This window comes from Suncus etruscus, chromosome X (genome assembly GCF_024139225.1).
Source record: "Suncus etruscus isolate mSunEtr1 chromosome X, mSunEtr1.pri.cur, whole genome shotgun sequence".
In the NCBI taxonomy this organism is placed as follows: domain Eukaryota; kingdom Metazoa; phylum Chordata; class Mammalia; order Eulipotyphla; family Soricidae; genus Suncus; species Suncus etruscus.
This window is the reverse complement of record NC_064868.1, coordinates 94,999,036-95,019,197: the sequence shown is the minus strand read 5'-3', so window position 1 is coordinate 95,019,197 and position 20,162 is coordinate 94,999,036. Positions and strand designations below refer to the sequence as shown.

General features: G+C 47.8%; 1 protein-coding gene across 1 annotated transcript in view; it reads left to right on the top strand.

The window, feature by feature from the left end:
- The window catches only part of GAB3 (GRB2 associated binding protein 3), an 80,492-nt gene that overhangs the window by 37,865 nt on the left and 22,465 nt on the right, over nucleotides 1-20,162 (top strand). The window contains exons 2-4 of the mRNA XM_049766976.1: nucleotides 10,636-10,939; nucleotides 12,549-12,765; nucleotides 13,174-13,637. Of these exons, the coding sequence (XP_049622933.1) occupies nucleotides 10,636-10,939; nucleotides 12,549-12,765; nucleotides 13,174-13,637 (985 nt within the window). The remainder of the gene's footprint in view (nucleotides 1-10,635; nucleotides 10,940-12,548; nucleotides 12,766-13,173; nucleotides 13,638-20,162) is intronic.

The window sequence follows — 20,162 nt, the reverse complement described above, 5'->3', positions numbered from 1 at the left end:
TGCCAGATGGCTCTGAGCTCATCGTTTTAAGATAATACTGTAGCTTTTCCTCTCTGAGACCTTTTCCCCTTGATTTTTTTACTGGCCACACCCAGCATTGCTCACGGAGCTGGTGGTAGAACTTTGGGACTCCACTGCACCCTATCTCAGCATTGCCCCTTCCTTTGGCCTCTCTCTTCTCCTTTTGGAGCTCCTGGGCTCCTGAGCTAGAGACAGTGCAAGCTGAGCACATCTAAGCACAGCCTCTCTCACAAAGCCCTGCTTGGGTGTCTCACCTAGGGAGCAGCATCTTGTGGAGACAGCCCTGGACCCCCACATTTGTGCGTAAGCTGAAACAGTGGGCCATGGAGGACATGATTCTTCCCCGTTTTTGCCACAATGCAGTGTGCCCACGTACACTACCATTGCAGCATCTGTGCCCAGCACTGGGGTTCTTCTCAAACACTGATTCTTCTCTGACACGTGGGGAGTTGTTTGGTCCTAGTGCTGCTTAGGGACTATTCCTGGCTCTGTGCTTGTATGTGTGTCAGGACCCCCTCTGACAGTGCTCTGGGGTTCCGTACTCATTGGGAGGGGCTATCGGGTCTACCCTTCACTTGGTGCTTGGAAAACCTTATGAAGTGTCAGGGATGAAACCAAGGTCAGTCACATGTAAGGCAAGTGCCTTAGACTGCACAGTTGCTCATGCCTTAGCAAGTGCCCTTCTGCTCAGAAGAGGCTCCTGTTCAGGATCTAAGTCTAGTGAGATCAGCTCAGTTTTTACTCAGTGCCCTGTAGACACCTTCTGGAGCCTTCCTGCAAACTCAGTTCTCTGCTTTGGCTTTCTAGTCTACTGCTGCTCTCCTAGGACTTAGCACAGGATCAACTCTGCCAGCCCTGAGTTGGAGTTGGTATGACCAGTTGCCCTACCCATCAGATTCAGAAGAGGCGCACATCTGATTCTGCCACCCCCAAAATATTGACAACTAGCCAGGGTGGTCAGTGGCACTTTGGTTGACAATACATACGGAAGGTCAAGTGCATGTCATGTAGTGTGGCACACTTATCTCTGCTGAACATTCCTCCTCAGGATTCCTCCTTCCAAGGCCCAGCAGTCTGCAGAGACCCCGGGTTGCTCTGCGTCTGTTGACAAGCCATGGAAGCAGATCCTGTGGGCCAAACCATCTCCAGGACAATGACAGGAAATTATTCCACGCCTGAGACAAGTCCCGGCTCTGTCTAGCAGGGAGCAGAAGGTTACCGGCCAGCAGGCTACAGGGTCACCAGCAATCCCAGGGCAAGTGGCCCAGAGCCAGGACAGAGAAGAGCAGTCGAACCTGCTCCTGGAAATTCCTGACCTGCTGCCCCCAGATCCCATAGCTTTTGTGGTCGCCTTGGCAAGGAAATGGAAGGAGGGGAGAAGAGGCCCTCTTGAAAATAGAATACTAACCAGAATTCGGGTGCTTTGATGATATTTACCTGGTGCAACACATCAACACACCCCAAACTTCCTGTATGTTTTCAAGTAGAAATCACTTTGCAGAGTGGGAGCTGAGTTTGGCTGAGCAGAGCTCAGGGAATCACCATCTTCCCTCCCACAAGGGTCCCACATTGGCATGCACAAAGATGGTGTCCCAGCCACTCCCCCCCCCCATGAAGGAGAGGCCCACTGGGGATGCATTTTCCTGGATCAGCAACCGAGGTGTAGGGGACAGGAAGGCCATACCAGGTGCTCTGCTGCAAGGCCTCTTGCGGTCTCAGTATGTCTAACCAGTAACCAATCAATGTGAACGGGGACAGCACCTCCCCCTTAGTGGTGTTTTCTCTTTACTTCACTTGCAGGTAATTTACATTTGTTCTCTCTAGTGAAATGAGCACTGAAATGGGAGTATCTCTCCCATTTTTTTGGCAAAGAAAATAATATTTTCTGGCCACTTCATGAGACTGGGGACTTGGGTAGGACTTGCTTCTGCCCTTGTCCTCAATGGGTGTCTGAGCATGTGATTCAGGCCAGACCCAGCCCTCCTCTTCATGGCCACACACCACCGAGGAACCAGGTTGTCCTTTCCTTCTTCCCTCTCCATCGGGTCTCCTAGTGCAGCCACTTGTCTAGTTTCTACATTGGTGTTTAGGCTTTGTGTACAACTCGAAGTGGGGAGGGGTACACCTGGCCCATTCTGTCATAGGTCCTGGTCCCTGAGAATACTATGAAAACCTAAGTTCAGGCCGGTGTCCAGTGTCCCATTACTTGCCAGATGTCCTCCACACAGCCCAGTGACATGGGATTCCCTGCATTCCCAGGAGCATCACCTTCAGATTCATTGCGTGTCTCTAGGGAAGTCTTTGGCTGGACGGCAGTTCTGTGTGTCCTACCTTTTCTTTGTTTTCCTCTCTGCACTCTTTGGACTTTGTTGGATCAAATATATTTTTTGAGCTTTTTGATTGAGGGGTGACGGTGGGGCCACATCTGGCGGTGCTCAGGGTTTATTTCTGGCTCTGTGAATCTTGTACAGCTTGTGAATCATATCAGATGCTGGGGATTAAACCCAAGTCAGTTGTGTTCCAGGCAAGTGCCCTGCTTGCCTCTTGGCCCCTCAAATCCCTTTTCTTAAACTGATTTAGAGAATTGAGGTTTAATGAAGTTGTGATTAAACAATGGGAGACTGGACTGTCTCCTTCTGCCTCAGTCTCATAGCTGGTCACATCCAGGCACTGCTCCAGCTCTCATCTCCTGATGCAGTAACTGTACAGACCTCTGCCAACTCTGTGGTGTAGACTATCTATCTCACATGTAGATTATGCCAGGACTTCAAGAGATGCTGGATGGACTGCAGGGACCTACTTGTGTAGGTGTGGACTGCACACACTAAGGCCCCTGGGAGGGAGCTGGAGACTATGGCTGGTTTCTAGGTTTGACCATTCTTCCCAGAGTGTGGCTGGCACTCAGAGCAGTCCCATTATAGCTCTTCTCTTCTCAGGTGGAATGTTGCCAAGGCCTGTCTCACGTCACTTCCCACATGATCCCACAGCCTCTCAAGGTTGGTCCAGGCCAAGTTGCCTGAGGTGCTTATCACAGGTTCTTCAATGCAGGAAGGGTAGCAGGAGGCTGACCACCACTGGCAGCAGAGCCCTTGGAGCCCGAATGGGCTCTGAAGAATGTGTGAGGAGCAGACACCCACAGCCCAATGCAGCCAGTGAAACTCCGAAGTGCTTTGCTCCCACTTATGTTGGTTTGTTGATTGGGGAGAGCTGGGCAGGCTGGTTCCAAAGGCAGGTTGCTGACCCATCCCGTGCACATGCAAAGGAAATGACTTCATCGCTTCAGGATTTCACCATTGCAGAGGGGCAGGGGCCAGTTCTGCTGCAACAAAGGGACAGCAGTGACTCTTGCCAGAAAGCAGCTGAAATCAGGTGCCTCTTACCAGCTGTGGATATTCAGGATGTCTCTCGATTCACAGCAGTGTCTGTCAGCAGTGTCTATGATACAAAGAGGTGCTTCCAAGGCAATGGCTAGTAATGATGGACTAGAACCCAACCAGCTTTTCATGTCTATGGAAGGGGATTCAGTGCAAGAATGAAGTGCTCACCCCCCAGCCTTATCCATGGCAGGTGTCAACCTACACAGCTTATATTGTTCACCACCAGAAGCTCATCTTAGGTCTGCCCAGCTGATGTTGGAAAACAGTCTTCAGCATGTAGCTACAACTTTTCTGGGCTTCACATAGATCTGGTAGCGAGTCCTGCCAGAGGCAATAGGACCAACTGTGTGACTAGGCATATCTCCATCCTAGCCCAGCTCCTCAGCACAGAAATCTGTGGTGAAGGCAGTTCATGGTTAACTGGGTGACATTTCTGTTCCTCTAGAGTTGGCTTTAACCCTTGGCCCTACGCAGCCCACTGTGCAGTCCCACCACTCCTTAGTTCCTGAGATGAAGGTAAGAAGGCCTCTGGGAAGATCTCTGATGGACAGATACACCCCAAAGAATCGTGAGGAAAGAGAGGAGGAGCTTCAGGAGGGACCAGCTAAGTTGTGAATTCTGGTGATGCCAGATGAGCTTAGAAAAGGACTCACAAGTCAGGCGGAGAATGCCCACATGGAAGGTCAGAGTGGCCGAGAGCAGGATGGACTGACAGGGCTCTCTGCACAGGTGAAAGAGCTGATATCTTAGTAGTAAGAGTCAGGAGGCTATGACATATTCAAAGGGACTAAGAGCTTTGAATGGTCAACTCGGGGACTGGAGAAATAGCACAGTGGTAGGGCGTTTGCCTTGTGTGCAGCCAATCCAGGACAGACAGTAGTTCAAATCCCAGCGTCTCATATGGTCCCCTGTGCCTGCCAGGAGTGATTTCTTTTTTCTTTTTGGTTTTTGGGCCACACCCCGTGACTCTCAGGGGTTACTCCTGGCTATGCGCTCAGAAGTTGTTCCTGGCTTGGGGACCATATGGGACGCTGGGGGATCGAACCGTGTTCCGTCCTAGGCTAGCTCTGGCAAGGCAGACACCTTACCTCTGGCACCACCGCGCCAGCCCCCAGGAGCAATTTCTGAGTGTAGAGTCGGAAGTAACCCCTGAGCACCACCGTCAGGTGTGACCCTCCCACCCCCCAAAAAGAATAAAGGTCAACTCTGCTGTTGACCATTAGTTTTTGAGGCCGGTTGAGTGTGACTCAATGAGAAGAAATGAGAAGACCTTGATGGCCTGCAAGGAATTGGTAGGGGAACGCATGGAGACAAGTGGTTTCTTGGGAATGTTTCCAAAGTAGAACTTGCCAGCATTTTGTTACCAGTGGAGCAAGCAAACATGCTTCGGCTTTGAAGGTGGGAATGGTAGCAAGGATCGCAGCAAGATGTGGACCGCACACATGGATGGGGAGGGTGCCACCATTTTCTAGGTGCTAGAAGGCTGGCAGAGGTCTAGGTTTGCCAAAAGATGCTTGCTTGTTGTTTCCTCATGTGTCTAGGGACCCACAAGCTGTGCAAGGGTGGGGCTTCACTGGTGAAACGGTGTCCCTGACAGAGTGCTTCAGGAGGGTGACTGCTCTTGTTCTTCGAGTGCATTCTAGGATAATTTGTGAATTTTTTTTCAGTTCAGTCTCCTAATGGTTCCAGATGTTGTTATGCAGAAGGCACTCTCTTTCGGACAGGTTCCATCCATGCTATGCCTCTGCACCCCTTTCTAGTGCTCTCTTTCTTCTTCAAGGCCCGCTACCTCTGGAAAGGTAGGAATGCCTCAGGCATGTTAGTGTGCAGCGATATTTGGAGAAAATACACATTTCTGTGCAAAGTCCAACCATTTAGGAGGAGAAAGACACCTGTCAGATGATTCCTCCTCTGTGTCCAATGTGTAGAATAAGATTGGTGGACGAAAATCTGGTGGACATTGAGTGGAATTGTGGTGACTCAACTTAAATGATAACTAAGTGGGGAAGGACTGCTGGCCAATAATGCTGTTCAGTGCATATTTCTGGATCCTGGAGCCAAGGGCCAGGGCTGTCATCTGGTGTGCTCCTGGTGACTCCATTTGTTTCTTCCTGTGCTATAGCTCCCCTGACGATGTCTTCGGTGTCCAATATATTGCTTGATTGTTTCATTTTAGATACTGTATTTTTCAAATGTTCCTCTTCTCTTTATTGTTGTGGAATCAGTGATTCCACTGGCAGAGGTTGGGATGGCACTTAGCATATGTGACAGTACTGGGGAGTAAGCCGGGAGCCTCATGCCCCTTTCTGGATAACTGTTCACCTTGTTCTGCCTATGTCCTCCCTTTCTTTCCCCCATATGGACATGTTTTCTTTTCCATCCTGAACAGTAAAATGGCAGTTTGCAAAATTGTATCTGCTTAGTCCATCATTTCAGTCAGTCTTAGTTCTCTACACTCTTTCTCCAACTGCAAGACCCTTTTTCTGCTTCTTTGCATTTGGAAAATAGGTCACTGCATGACAGTGGTTCTTCTAGTGCAAGCATTTGTTTGGCCTCTTTAAGTGACCTTTGACCCACCATGTGCTCCCATGAGTGCTTGTAGGACATCATTGGCCTCTACTTGCCAGCTAATTTGGCTCTGACTGCACAGTGTGGTGTTTTTAGAGACTTCTTTGGCTGTCTCAACTCTCCCTGCTCTGTCCCTATCTGAGTGGCAACAAGTTGTTTCCAAATTCACTTCTCAGGGTTTCTCATTTCTCTTCTCAGTCAGACAGTGCTTTCTTGTCCAAATGCGGTTACTTCATATATTTGCTCCCGCTTTCTACCTTCTGTGAACAGTGCCACATACACTGGGTCTCTGGCTGTTCTTAGTTTTGAGCACTGGAGTCCTTAACTAAGGTGGCAGTCAGATAGGATGGTCATGTGCCCTGTTTAGAAGGACGCCACTCCCACCTTATCCTACCCTGGCCCACCTTATCACTTGTTGAAGATCCCATGTGTAAATACTGTCAACAGCTTCAGTCATAGAGGTTCAGACTGCAGCCTAAGAATTTAGGTTTCCACTGTTCACTTCCAAATCGTGACCTGCAGCTTAAGGTCAGACTCTTGCTGAGCTGCACATAGCTCAGCTTCACCTTGCTGCAAATGAGATTAACACTGTGCCCCACAGAGAGGAATCTTTTCCAAGATCATTTTGTCTAAATAAAATCACCCGTAAACCAGCCACAGAAAGCAGGTGGAGACGGGGCTTAGTGAAGGTTCCTAGAAATCCCTCAGGAAGCAGCGCCAGGTCCCAAGCAGCACTGTGCTGTCTCCCTCTGAATTCTCTGCCCTGCCCTGAGTTTTGAGCCTGGCTGCAGATCAGGACTTAATTTTTATCATCACTCACAAGAGCAATATTCTAGGCTCCAAAATTGAGTTCAAAGGCCTGAGCAATAGCATAGTGGGGAGGGTGCTGCTTTGCACAACTCCAACATACTTTCAATCCACAGCACCCCAGATGGTCTCCTGAGCACCACCTAGTGTGGCCCCAAAAGAAAACCAATCCAATTTAGTCCAGCACATTTGCAAAACATTAATGATGAATTATTTGAATTTAGTGGTGGGAATCAATGCCCAGTCCTTACAGATATGCCCTGCATCATTCTCTGCCCCCAATCATCTTTGCCCTCCATTAATTATGACTAGGGTGAGGTTTTGGACCACACACACTGGTTCTTGGGCATCTCTCCTGGCAGTTCTGCCAGGATCACGCCAGCCAGGGATGGAACCAAGGTGCTCACCATGGAGGCTCTACTCCTTGTCCTTTTTCTGAAGCATTTCTTGTTCCTTCTTGTTTAGCCTTGGATGCACAGAGTGGCCTGGCCCCTTTATATTTGCACCATGGGAATTCTGGCCAGGTGGCTGTTCCTGGCATTTCCCTGTCACCTTCCCCACAGCGTTCTTAATTTCTGTGGCCACAGAAACCTTCAGGGTGAAATATGTGATAGATTCCAAGGCACCAGTCTAAAGCCTTCATGAACTGCTCCAGCTACACTTTTAGTGCCTGTGTTCTGGCTGTAGCCCTACTGCACTGGGAACAGCTTCCCCCTGCTGCCATTTTTGGGGTGCTTTGGTCCCTGGCTTCTGCTCCAAGAAATGCTGAAGCTGGGTGGCATGGGGCCTACCCCTTTGCCTAGAGGCTCTGACTCTGCCGTGTGCTTCTCATCACCTGTACTCTTGGGTTGAGGGGGAAATATGCAGTAAGACAGGCTAGCAGTGGCCCTGACTTTGAGAGATCTCTGTGGGAGAAAATGTGCAGGCAAATTCTCCTTTCTTTGTCAGCAATTGCATTAGGGGAAGGACTCTCTCCCGCTGCTTCTGGTCCTGGTCCTCCCTCTGCTCATCCCCCAAGGAACTCTCTGAATACCTTCTTTTGTACTTGTCCTGATACATTCTTTTGGCTTAGTTTGGCCATTCTTGCTTCCTGGAAAGTTTCAGCAATTGAACTGGCAATTGTGTGCTCCCCTAATGTGGCGGCTTCCCCTAATCAACACTGGTCTGCTTAACACACTTGCCACTTTCTAGCATACACTGACCCTCTGCATGCGTGTATGTGGGACACACAGTGATGACCTTCCTGTTTCACAGCCCCAAGACTCGCTGCCTCACAGATGTGGCCTCTATGGACTGGTTCTCTCTGCTCTTAGAGCCCAGTAGTTGGCAGTCTATGAGGGGCCCCTGGCTCCAGCTGCCCCCATGTGATTTAAGGCCATGCACCCGGTTTCCAGGAAACAAGAGCAGTTCACTTGAAATATGAGTCCCCATAGGCTTAACTTCCTCTTTCAGAATTGTTTTTTGGGAAGTACAGCAAAGTTCCTCTTCATGTTTCCCTCCCCAATTGACCTCTGGAAAGTTTGGTGTCCCCCCAAGACTTCAATGAAAATTTTCTTTAGCAGGTATGCATGGCATTGTTCTTCCATCCCGGGGCCATACATCTAAGGGCCTGGGACATCCTTACACTCCTGATGGCTTACATCTGCATACACCCCAAGTTTTCCGAACTGTGCAGCAAGACTGATGGAGGGCACTCTACCAGGGAGAGGCAGCACCCCAGTGTTCAGCAGAGTTGGGTACGAATTCATCCCTTGTGCCCTGGTGGAAAGGGACAGACTGTATGGCCTCATCTCGAGTCGCTGGGCAGACACAGAGCTGAGCAGCCCCTTGGAGACTGCCCTATCCATGCCTTTTCACCCAGAGATGTCAGGGACACAAACAGCTTCCTGTGTCTCCTGCTGACACACAAGCATGGGCACGTGCAGAGGGGAGGAACATCTTGGCCACATGCCAAGGAGCTGGTGTATGCATTTCTCTGTGGGGTGGCCACCTCTTCTGGGCACTGCCCATAGTAAAGGTTTTAATTTGATTTGGTTTGGGGGAGGGCCACACTCATCTATTCTCATGCTCCAGGGATCACACTTGGAGGGTTCAGGAGACCATACCCAGTGCCAGGGATTGAATATGAGTCAGCCATGTACAACCAAGCAACACCCTACCTGCTGTACTATCACTCCAGTCACTGCAACAGGCCTTTGAGGAAAAGGCTGAGTAGGGAACCAAGAAGCTCCAAATGCCCCCTCCCACAGAAAGTTCTAGCAGCAAAGCCACTACCATAGCTAAGCTCCAGGTTCCCTGTGCTTTCCTAGTCTTTTCTGAGCACAGCCGAGGCTTGGCTTAGCATCTTTCAAGACACCCATGTGTAAAGACAGTCTTGTATTCCCCAACAGGACACTGGCTCCTAGCCAGACATCCCGTGTCCAGCATTTGTGACCAGCAGGACAGAGCTCTTTGCCCGTGGTCTGTGTATGTGTCCACCCCAGTTACACAATCTAGAGAGTCCACACTTCTTCCCTGATGCACAGTTCACTCACTTCACTTTCCTCCTGATCTGCCTGCCTCACCTAAGCTCAAAACTATTCACTCGCTGCCTACCTGTGCCCTGGTGGAGAGGGACAGATGGTATAGCCTCATCTCGAGTCTCTGGGCAGACACAGAAATGAGCAGCCCCTTGGAGACTGCCCTATCCATGCCTTTTCATCTAGAAATGTCAGGGACACAAACAGCTTCCTGTGTCTCCTGCTGACACACAAGCCACCTTGGGCACAGTCCTCCTCTCTCTTGGAAGCTCAGATGTTTAGGACACTCTACTTGGTATCTCTGCTATGGAGTCATTTTGGAGATAAATAGATTAAGACACAGCACGAAAATGGCCTTTCTTGGTACATGTGTGTAACCTAGGAAAGCCAGCATGCATGTGCCACCTCAAACAACCAATGTGCATTTGCCAGACCAACGTGCATGTCCAAGGTGCATGCTAACGTGCATGTCCCATGAGCAACCCCCACCCAAAGGGAATTATTCATGCATGAGTAATTTTATGTTTGAGTATATGTTGTAATGATCCAGATAAAGTACATTATTTGGTGCATACTAGGGGACAAGCGTGGGGATGAAAGGGAAACTAGAGACAACGGTATACAGGGGTGGGGTATACAGTGTGATGGGATTGGTGCTGGAACATTGAATAACTGAAACAACTATATGATGAACAACTTGGTCAATCATGGTGTTTCATGATTTTTAAAAATCTGTTTAAAAAAGACATAACAGTCTCTCCTGAAGGAAACTGAGTGACATATACTGATGTCAAGTCAGTTAGCTTAGTTCCCAGGCCAGACCCACATCCACACAATGCTAACCTACCCTTCCACCCTGTACATCCTTTTGGCCGGAGACTTCTTTGGGTAGGAATAACCAAATAGGCTGATAACTGGTGTGACCAATGTGGCAATCTGCAGAAATTTCAGTGTGGATCATGCCATGGGCATGGGACAGTGACCAGCAGGCTGCCTTTCAGTTCTTCATCATAAGAGATTTGAAGGCAGGAGTGGCGAGTTCAGGAGCACATGCATTGTGGCATCCATGTTCTGACTAAACTCGCATACCCTCTAGCTTGTGGGTGTGAACCCTATTCTGCACTCCCCTTTCCACAGCCTTGACAAGGGAGCAGAGGGGACTGTCAAGTGGTACATGCAATGCCCTGTGCCCCATCTCTCCCCTTGGTGCTTCACTGAGAGAATCCTGCTGGGTGCTAGTTCTTGTTAGAAAGGTCATCCTCTCTGTCTTCCACTGTGCACGGTGCTGGGTGGGCACTGAGGCAAGAGCCAGGGGTGCTAATACTGCGCTCACTGTCACGCAGGCCTGGCGCCGGCGCTGGTTCGTGCTGCGGCGTGGCCGCATGAGTGGGGATCGTGATGTGCTGGAGTACTACCGCAGCCAACGAGCCACTAAGCCCCTGCGTGCCATTGATCTCAGAGACTGCGCTGTGTGTGCACACACTGGCCCCGGCTTCGTGCGCAAGGAGTTTCAGAACCAATTTGTTTTTGTCGTCAAGACCACGGCTCGAACCTTTTACTTGGTGGCCAAGACTGAAGAGGAGATGCAAGTGTGGGTACGCAGTATCAGCCAGGTGCTCAACCTCGGCCAGCTGCAGGATGGCACAGGTGAGATTCAGGCTGCCCCAGGCTCATTCCCATGTGGGCACCATGTAAGGCGCCATCCAGTGGCCCAAAGTTCAGGCCCCAGCTGGAAACATGCCAAGCTGTTCTGGAGTTGTGTGGCAGGGCCGTGCCATATTTTCATCCATGTGCAGTCTACAGGCTCCCACCTCCTTACCATCCTTATGAATGTACTAGTGCCTATGTGGACTGCTAAGCCCAATCTCTCACTCTAACTCACACAAAAGAAGCACTTCTGGGTCACTTGGGCTGCTCCACGTCCATTTTGGCACATGTAGAACAATCAGTCCATACCTCATGTTGATAGTCACTTCCTGTTCTGGGTTTTGGTGGTAATCCGGGCCCTGATCCTAGGCTCTAAGCCCTTTGAATCTGATTTACTTTGCCACCAAGTATAGCCACAGAATTGCCCAAATCTGATTCCAGCCCCCCTTTCTGTTTACCCCATCTCTGGGTGCTTCTTGCATAGGTCCTGCTGAGATCTCAGCCAGAAAGGCCAGGCAGTAAAGGGGAATCTGGGCTGGGCACCGAGTTCCTTTCCCCTCGTGGGACAGCACAGCTAGAGCATCTCATTGTTTATGTGACTAAGCTTGCAGAGTGGCTGGGAACCCCTCAGTTTTCCCTTCTCCCCTGCGTCCTTCATAGAGGCATCATGGCTCCAGGATCTGCAGAAGTACAGGACCCACTCAGGCCCCAGTGATGGAGTGGAGTGCCCAGGGATTAACCAAGAGTAGCCCTGTAACAGACAAGTGTCAGAGACTGTGAGGGCCTAGGCCAGAGGCCTTTCTGAGTGCTTTGCAGAGCAGTGGCTCATTGCACTTCCCTGGGTAGGGACTCCATCTCTCCTCCACCAATGTAGCCCAAAGCAGTTCAAGCATGGCCCAGGTCACAGCTGGAAACAGGGAGAAGGCAAGTACTATGGCTCAACCACAGAAGCTGCACAATAGAGGCTCTACTTGGACCCTGACAGTTCTGGGCCCCTAGAGTTCTAGAATCCTGAACATCTGCCAGATGGGTTCAGGCTCCCCACTTCGAGGCATATTTCTCTGAAGGATCCCGCATGTTCCTCTGGAGGAGCCTATTGTCAGGTACTGGGCACGTGTGGGAGACTCCCAAGGATGAACATATCCTTTCCTTCCTTCCTTGAACTCCATTTATGTGCTCATTGCCAGAGCCAGCCCAGAGTAGGTGCCACAAGAGGTATTCTGTGGACATGAGCTGGGTTTTCCTCATTGTACATGACAAATAGATGTGGAGCAAATAAATACACATGTGTCATTCACCTGAGGCCGTATGGAGTGCAGGATGAGCCAGGTACTAAATAAAGTGTGTGTAGACAATGCCACTGCAGGCTAGCAGGCCAGGGCCTCTTGGTTCTCAGTGCTGATACAACACTTTACTCCTGGAACAGGGGACATCTTTCCCAGACACTGTTTCAAACCTGGGAGCATGGGAGAATGGGTTTTCTCTCCCAGAATAGACAGCAGCTGGGACTTGCGTCTTCAAGCTGGCGTCTGTGATGCTGTTGGCGAGACTGTGAGAGTGTGGTAGAGCCATTGTGAAATGCTGACCTGGGAAATGGCTTCTCCAGCAGGTTTTGTGGAGAGCCTATCTTGCACCCCCCATTCACTTCAGCCATCGCCTGCCAGTTCTCTGCCCACCACCCATGTGCTCAGCTCCCCCTTGCCAAGAGAGGAGCTGAGCTCTGGCCCTGGAGCCTTCAAGGAAAGCAGAAGTGAGTCAGAGTTCCCCTTCCTTCCCGATTATCTGGTTCTGTCCAACTGTGAGACGGGAAGACTGCGCCATGCCAGGTAGGCCTCACAGCATGCTCTTCTCTGCCTGCAGAACCCAGGCTGCCTCCGCTTGCCATCCTGTCGCTGAGCTGTGCTTTTTCTCACCAAATCAGCTTCTCATGAGTGTCTGCCATGGTCAGGATAGGGATTTATCCCTATCGAGTGCCATACTGTGTGAAGTTCTGGGTGTGCTAACTGAGCAAGCCCTGTGGCTTTCCTTCCTAACCTGTACTTGCCTATGTGTGGCGCATAGCAGTGGGTTGGGGGCAGCCAGGGTAGAGGAAACATGCCTGCACTCGCTCTGAGACCCACCGAGGTGTGGGCCTTTCTTCTCCTTACTGCCCCATGGCGCCTGCTGCCTGGGGCATCTGTAGTTGCCAGGTGCCTGCTCCATTTCTGTCACCTTTTCCTGCTTCTCTTCCCTAGTGTCCCTACCAGATGTGATAGCTGGTCCAACTCTTTGGAGCAGACTTCATGTGATGATGTTTTTGTTGAATGCCTGCCTCCACTGCCCTCCAGCAACTTGGGCCAGCCCTTGCGCCCTGGGAATGGGGCTCTGGAGGGCCCTCCCAGCAGGCCCCCAGCAGCCCGCCTGTGGAGCAGAGAGAGCAACAGGCCCCACCATGACCATCTGTCTTTGCTGGAAACATCCGTCAGCCCCACCATGAAGGTGGATACACATCCAGGGCCACGGGCCTTTGGTATGAATGAGCTCAGCCTCCTCTCCAGCACACCACCACCTCGGCCTCCTAAGCCCAGCCACCTCTCAGAGCGGCGGTCAGATGAGCAGGCCTTCTGGGGCAGGCGGGGTGGTTTGGCCAGGCCCAGTTGCACCTTGCTGCCAAGAAGGATCTCTGTCTCTGGTTCAGATCATGTGAGAACGTGGAAAGGTAAGGGCCACATGGCCACACTCAGAGTCTCTGCTCCCATGGCCGGTGTGATGAGCTTTCGGGGAGCACTAGGGATAAAAGTGAGCTGTCAAGCCATTTCCATCCTCTGGGTTCGGGTTTTTTGGGGTGGGGGTGATCACACCCGACAGCGCTCAGGGTCACTCCTGGCTCTGTGATCAGGAATCACCTCTGACAGGCTCAGGGGACCATATGGGATTCTGGGATTCGAACCACCATCTGTCCTGGATTGGCTGCATGTAATTCAAACGCCCTACCACTATCTCCCCAGCCCTCTGGGTTTGGTTGTATGCTGATCTTAGAAACCACCAGCCAAGGCCCCATCAACCGTGGTTTGCATCACCCACACATTCCTGGGGCTCCTTTTTTCTGAAAGTGTTCTTCTCACAGGGTACTTCGTTCCACTGCAATAGTCACAGCACTGGGCTGCTGCTAGGCACGCACAGAAGTACAGAAGTTAAGGGCTACAGACTCTCCAAACAGAGTCACTGTGGCTGAGAACACCCTCATGTCCCCAACAGAGGCTGGGGGTGGTGGCTGCTACACCTGTGGCTTCCTTCTAACAGCCTGGAGGAAGTGGCAACCCAGTGACGAAAATGGGCCCAGTGTGTTAAGGCACATGTGTGTGGTGCAAAGTGAAAATTGAAAGTCTAAGTAAAAAGTAGGGTGTGCAGTGCATCAGGCCAGCAGAATCTTAGAGGAGACCAGTAGGTAGGTATATGCATGGTCAAAGGACAAAAATCTAGAGCTTTAACTTATGGGAGAGACATTGAAATGATTAAGTTGTGCCATGTTCTTGTACTCTAAGGCACCAAAAGTGTAAAAGTATTAAAAATGGGCTCGGGAGATATATTACAGCAGGGAAAGCATTTGCTTTGCACACAGCTGGCCCTGGTTTGATCCCTGGCACTACAAAGGGTTCTCTGGGGGGCTGGAGAGATTGCATGGAGGTAAGGCATTTGCCTTTCATGCAGGAGGTCATCGGTTCGAATCCCGGCGCCCCATATGGTCCCCCGTGCCTGCCAGGAGCAATTTCTGAGCCTGGAGCCAGGAATAACCCCTGAGCACTGCCGGGTGTGACCCAAAAACCACAAAACAAAACAAAACAAAAAAAACAGAAAACAAAGGGTTCTCTGAACCCACCAGAAGGGATCCTTGAGTGTAGAACTAGGAGTAAGTCCTGAAAACCACTGGTAGTGGCCCAAAAACGAAAACCAAAACCAAAAAAAACAAAAACAAAAAAACTGAGAAAAGTGAGGCAGACAGAGAGCCAAAGTGTAGGAGTGGCTGGGATCCCAAAGGGTTGGGAAAGCAGAGGGCCCTGGAATTATCAGCTCTTCCCTCCCCAGAGAGGCTCACTAGAGCTCATTGTGCTTCTCAGGGCCAAGCTCGTCTCTGTGCTGCAGGGCCTATGGGTTATATCTCCAAATATAATTCTATGTGGGGGCTCTCTATGACCTCCTCCAATAAAGTTCCCATGAATGGGGGCCAGGACAGCACAACTCTTTGTCCACCTTCAGGCCTTCATGCAGCTGCATTGATGCCAGTCGCCACCCAGAAGTCTTCCCGCTGTTTGGGACAGCCAGGCCCAGTGGAGCCAAACGTGCACTCCTGGGCTCTGGCTCGGGTCTTCTCTGCCAGGTGACCTCGCTCCTGACCTGTTGGTCATACAGTTTTGGGAGTTTTCACCAAGTCTTCTAATTATCTTAGCAATGTACTTGCATGAATTCATTACTGTTATGTTACTATCAGTGGCATTTTATTCTAGATAAGGAGGGTTTGGGGAGAATTTTTTGCTGTTCTTTAACAAATTTCTTTTCTATTCTATTCCGATTTTGTGCCTAGCTTTTCTTAACTATAGGTTCCTTTACACTTTGAGGGTATGCATAAACTACTAACATTTTTAATAACCCTTAACTTTTTTTTGGGGGGGTCACACTCGGCAGTGCTCAGGGGTCACTCCTGGCTCTATGCTCAGAAATCGCTCCGGGCAGGCTCAGGGGACCATATGGGATGCCCGGATTCGAACCACCGTCCTTCTGTATGCGAGGCAAACGCCCTACCTCCATGCTATCTCTCCAACCCCAACCCTTCATTTTTTATTTGCTTTTATTGTGGGGAGATTGTGCTCCCAAGTGGTTCTCAAGAGGCCAACGGACCCATTGGTGATTCTCAGCCAGCCAGGGTACTGGTTCAATGGAAGGGCACAGGGATTCAGGAAGTACTGGATCCTAGTGATACTCTGAGGACCACGAGGGGCTAGTGACTGGATTCGGGCTGGGCACACACTAGGCATGTGCTCTAACCACAAACTTTCACTGTGACAGTGTGGCTTGAGAGAGATTTTCAAAGATATCTTTCTGGACCTTCTCTGATATTCCTATATTGGTAGCAAAAATTTTAAACATCAAATTTATTGGAGCATTTTATAGCCATACACAATGATTACTCTCCTTTGCCTCTTTTTGTGAATAATATCATTGGTTGATTTTTTTTAGAAGTGGTGTTTGGGCCACATCCAGCTGTGCTCAGGATCTACTCCTTACTCTGTCCTTGGGGGTTATTCCATGTGACCTATAGAGACCATTAGGTACCAATTGGTCATGTGTAAGGTGAGTGGCCTAACCCTGTACTATGTCTCTGGCCTACAATTTGTTGAATTTTGAATGCTAACCCAGCCTTGCATTCATGGAATGTGTTCATTATGCAGAATATTTTCTTTGATAAATTACTAGAATTTCTTTAAACAAATTTTGTTTTGAAATTGTTCTTTTGATCTTTGATCCTGAAGGAGATTATTCTACAATTTTCTTAATTTTGTTCTTATATTAGTGTTAGGCTTTAGTAAAAAGGTCTTTGTCATTTTATAAGGCAAACTAGAAAGATTTTCTCTCTCTTCATTCTTGGATAAGAGTTTGTGTTCGGTCAGTATTGTTCCTTTTGATGGCTGGTGGTATTTATCTAGGCATGGACCTTGATTTGTTGAAAATTTTGGGGGGAAGCTCCAGAAGTGTTTGTGCCTCGCAAATCTTAGGGGCCATGCAGTGCTGGATACCAACCCAGGGTCCTGTACATGCAAACCTCCACTTACCTGTACATGCAAACCCAGCAGGTGCTCCACTACTGGAGCCAAGTCCCTGGTACTTGAAAAATTTTCAAGTTAAGGGTTAACTTTCTTATTAGGAGAGCTGGAGTTTTTTTTTTGCCTTTTTGTTGTGTTACTTTTGTTAAACTAGGGTTTCCTTTGGTGGTTTAGGAATCTGATCATTTTGCATAGTCTTTGTAATAGCATAAAACTGATCAGAATAATTTCTTGTTTGGGTAGGACCTGTAATAATAATATAATATTATTATAATATTTATTATAATACATATTTTTATTTATTATAATAAATAAATTTATAATATATTTTATAACAATACATTATTTATAATAAAATAATAATATTTTGATTCCTGATATTGCTAATGTGGTTCTCCCCTCTTTATAATATTAATCTTACTGGGAGTTACTCATTTTATCTATATTTTAGTGAATAAACTTTGGCTATTTTTATTTTTTCCATTGTGTATTTGGTTTGGTTGTATAAATTTGTGCTCCTATCTTTATTATTTCCTTCCTCTACTTCAGTTGTCAGAAGTCTGTGATCTATGGGCCAAATGTGACCAAGAGCCTGTCTTCACAACCCTCAGTTCACGCACTGAGAATGGTGTTCATACTTTTAAAGGCTTGTAAAAATACTACTTGACTCTTTCCAGAAACTTTCCTGACTCCTATTGTTCCTCCTGGGGGATATTAGCTTATCTTCCTGAATTATCTAATGAATGTGGGTCTCACTCCATTTCTTCCTTTTTCTTCTCTGAACTGGGGCTGGAGTGATAGTTCAAATAATTCAGTTAAAATATTTTTGAATTTTTTCATAAATTATTTAAAATATGTATTTTTGGCATATACATTAAGGTCATGTCTTTTAATTTTCACACCTGAAAAATTCCCACTTACTTCTCTAGTTTGGTTACATTTTGGTTGCAGAAATTACTCAATACAATGTAATTACTTTCATTTCAGAATTTTTTTTTTTTAGATTTTGGGTCACACCCCGCAGCGCTCAGGGGTTACTCCTGGCTCTATGCTCAGAAATAGCTCCTGGCAGACTTGGGGGACCATATGGGATGCTAGGATTCGAACCACTGTCCTCCTTTTTTTTTCCTTCCCTCCCACCACTGTCCTTCTGATTGCAAGGCAAATGCCTTACTTCCATGCTATCTCTCCGGTCCCACATTTCAGAATTTTTTATGCATGTAATTCATTTTTTGTAATCCCTTTAATTTTATTTTTAATTAATTCTTCTATTGATTCTGTTTTTATGTGTTACCTTCTACATTTACAGAGAATATTCAACTTGATATCTAAAATGAATATGAATATTCATCCTAAAATATACAAAAATCTTATAATTTTGAAGTGTGATTTCTTCTTTCAATTTCATATGATTACCTCTGTCAATTTCATATAGTGATGTCATATAACATTTTACTTCTATTAGTTTTAAAAATCCCAACTTGTTGTTGGTATTATTTGCTATGATCAAGTCCTAAACTGACATTTTAACACTTGCTAAGTCATGCCTTCCTTTTAGATTTGATTCTTTTTGTGGCTTGTTTTTAAGTCAACGCTTGGTAAATTCTGATTATATTTGTTATTTTAAATGGCTTTTCTATTTTATCATTATTAGAGGATTTAATTGACAATATTGTCAATAGTAGTTTTATGCATATAACATTTCAATTCCATATCCACTACCACATACCCACTTACCTCCACCAAAGTCCCAAATGCCCCTGCCTTTCCACCTTTACACTCATCTATAAGCCAAGTTCTATGAGCCAACATTCCAGTTCTGTTGTCTTTGGCTATAAAAAGGATAATTTGTGGGGAGAGGCATATCTGGCAGGGCTCTCAGCTTACTCCTGGCTCTCTGCTCAGGTACCACTTCTAGCAGGGCTTGGGGGACCTTAAGGGTGGTGGGGATCCTACACTGGTCACCTATGTGAAAGGCAAATACCCTTCCCATCGTACTATCTCTCTGTCCCTCCAAATGTATTTTTGTTTTATTTTAATTACTTTATTTAAAAACCATGGTTTACAAAGTTTTCATAACACAGTTGTTTCTGACATTGCTCAACACCAATCCCACCACCAGTGTGACCTTCCCATTACCCATTGTCCCCAGTTTTTTACCACCCTCCTAAGCCTGTCCCCTTGACAAGCACAAAATGGCTTATTTTTTATTGCTTGTTACAACTAAATAGCTAGTTGAATTATCAAAAAAATTACTTGATGGGGCCGGAGAGATAGCACAGCAGTAAGGCGTTTGCCTTGCATGCAGAAGGACATTGGTTCGAATCCCAGCATCTCATATGGTCCCCTGAGCCTGCCGGGGGCGATTTCTGAGCATAGAGCCAGGAGTAACCCCTGAGCGCTGCTGGGTGTGACCCCAAAAATCAAAAAGAAAATTACTTCAGTAAAATAAAATCTGTGAAAATTGTTATATCACCTTACAATGGAGTCATTAAGTCATTTTCTGAAGGTTTACTGAGCTGTTCATTGAGAGTTCTGTGTTGTTTTTGCTTAATGAGATTAGTTGGCTTCTGTGCTACTTTACCATCAAACTTTGTGTGCTCCTACTGGACCGTTATAATTGAGGAAGTTGAATTTGTTTTGCAGCCGCATATGTGGCCATGCATTCCAGGAATTCTGGGATCTGTAGAACTCAGGTAATGAGCCTACATGGCGATGGCTGTAGGAATTGGGTGTGACTGTTGGAGCTTCCAGAAGTACAGGAGATGGAGAATATTATACTTTGAGAACACCAAGGTTTTCAACCCCCAAAATGGTATACTTCAATTTTTGTCAATTTGGTATCTCTACAGAGATTAATCATGAAGCACTGAAGCTGGGTTGTTTGGTATGGTAGTGGCTGTGGGGTGTAGATGTGGCTGCCAAAACTTCAATTAGATGGGAATTTGGCCCATTCCCATCTCAAAAGCACCCCTAATTTTAGCAGCTTGACTTGGACCAGTGAGTTTACATGACAGTTGGCTGTGGGAAGTAAAGGAAGGGGGGGCGGATTTCCTCCACTTCAAAAGACTCTAGAGCAGGGGTCTCAAACTCAATTTACCTGAGGGCCACAGGAGGTAAAGTTGGGGTGATCCTTGAGTGCAAAGTCAGTAGTAAGCCTTGATCATTGGGGGGTGAGACCCAGACAACTAAAACAAACAAACAAACAAAAAAAACAAAACCAAAAAAAGATTCCTCTAAGGCAGGGCCACAAAATGTTGTACGGAGGGCAGCAAACGGCCTGGCTGGCCCCGAGTTTGAGACTCCTGCTCTAGAGTTTTCAGACAAAATAATGTTTAAAAAGTTTTTATTGAAACCACTGTGATTGGGGCCAGTGAGGTGGTGCTACAGATAAGGTGTCTGCCTTGCAAGCGCTAGCCAAGGTT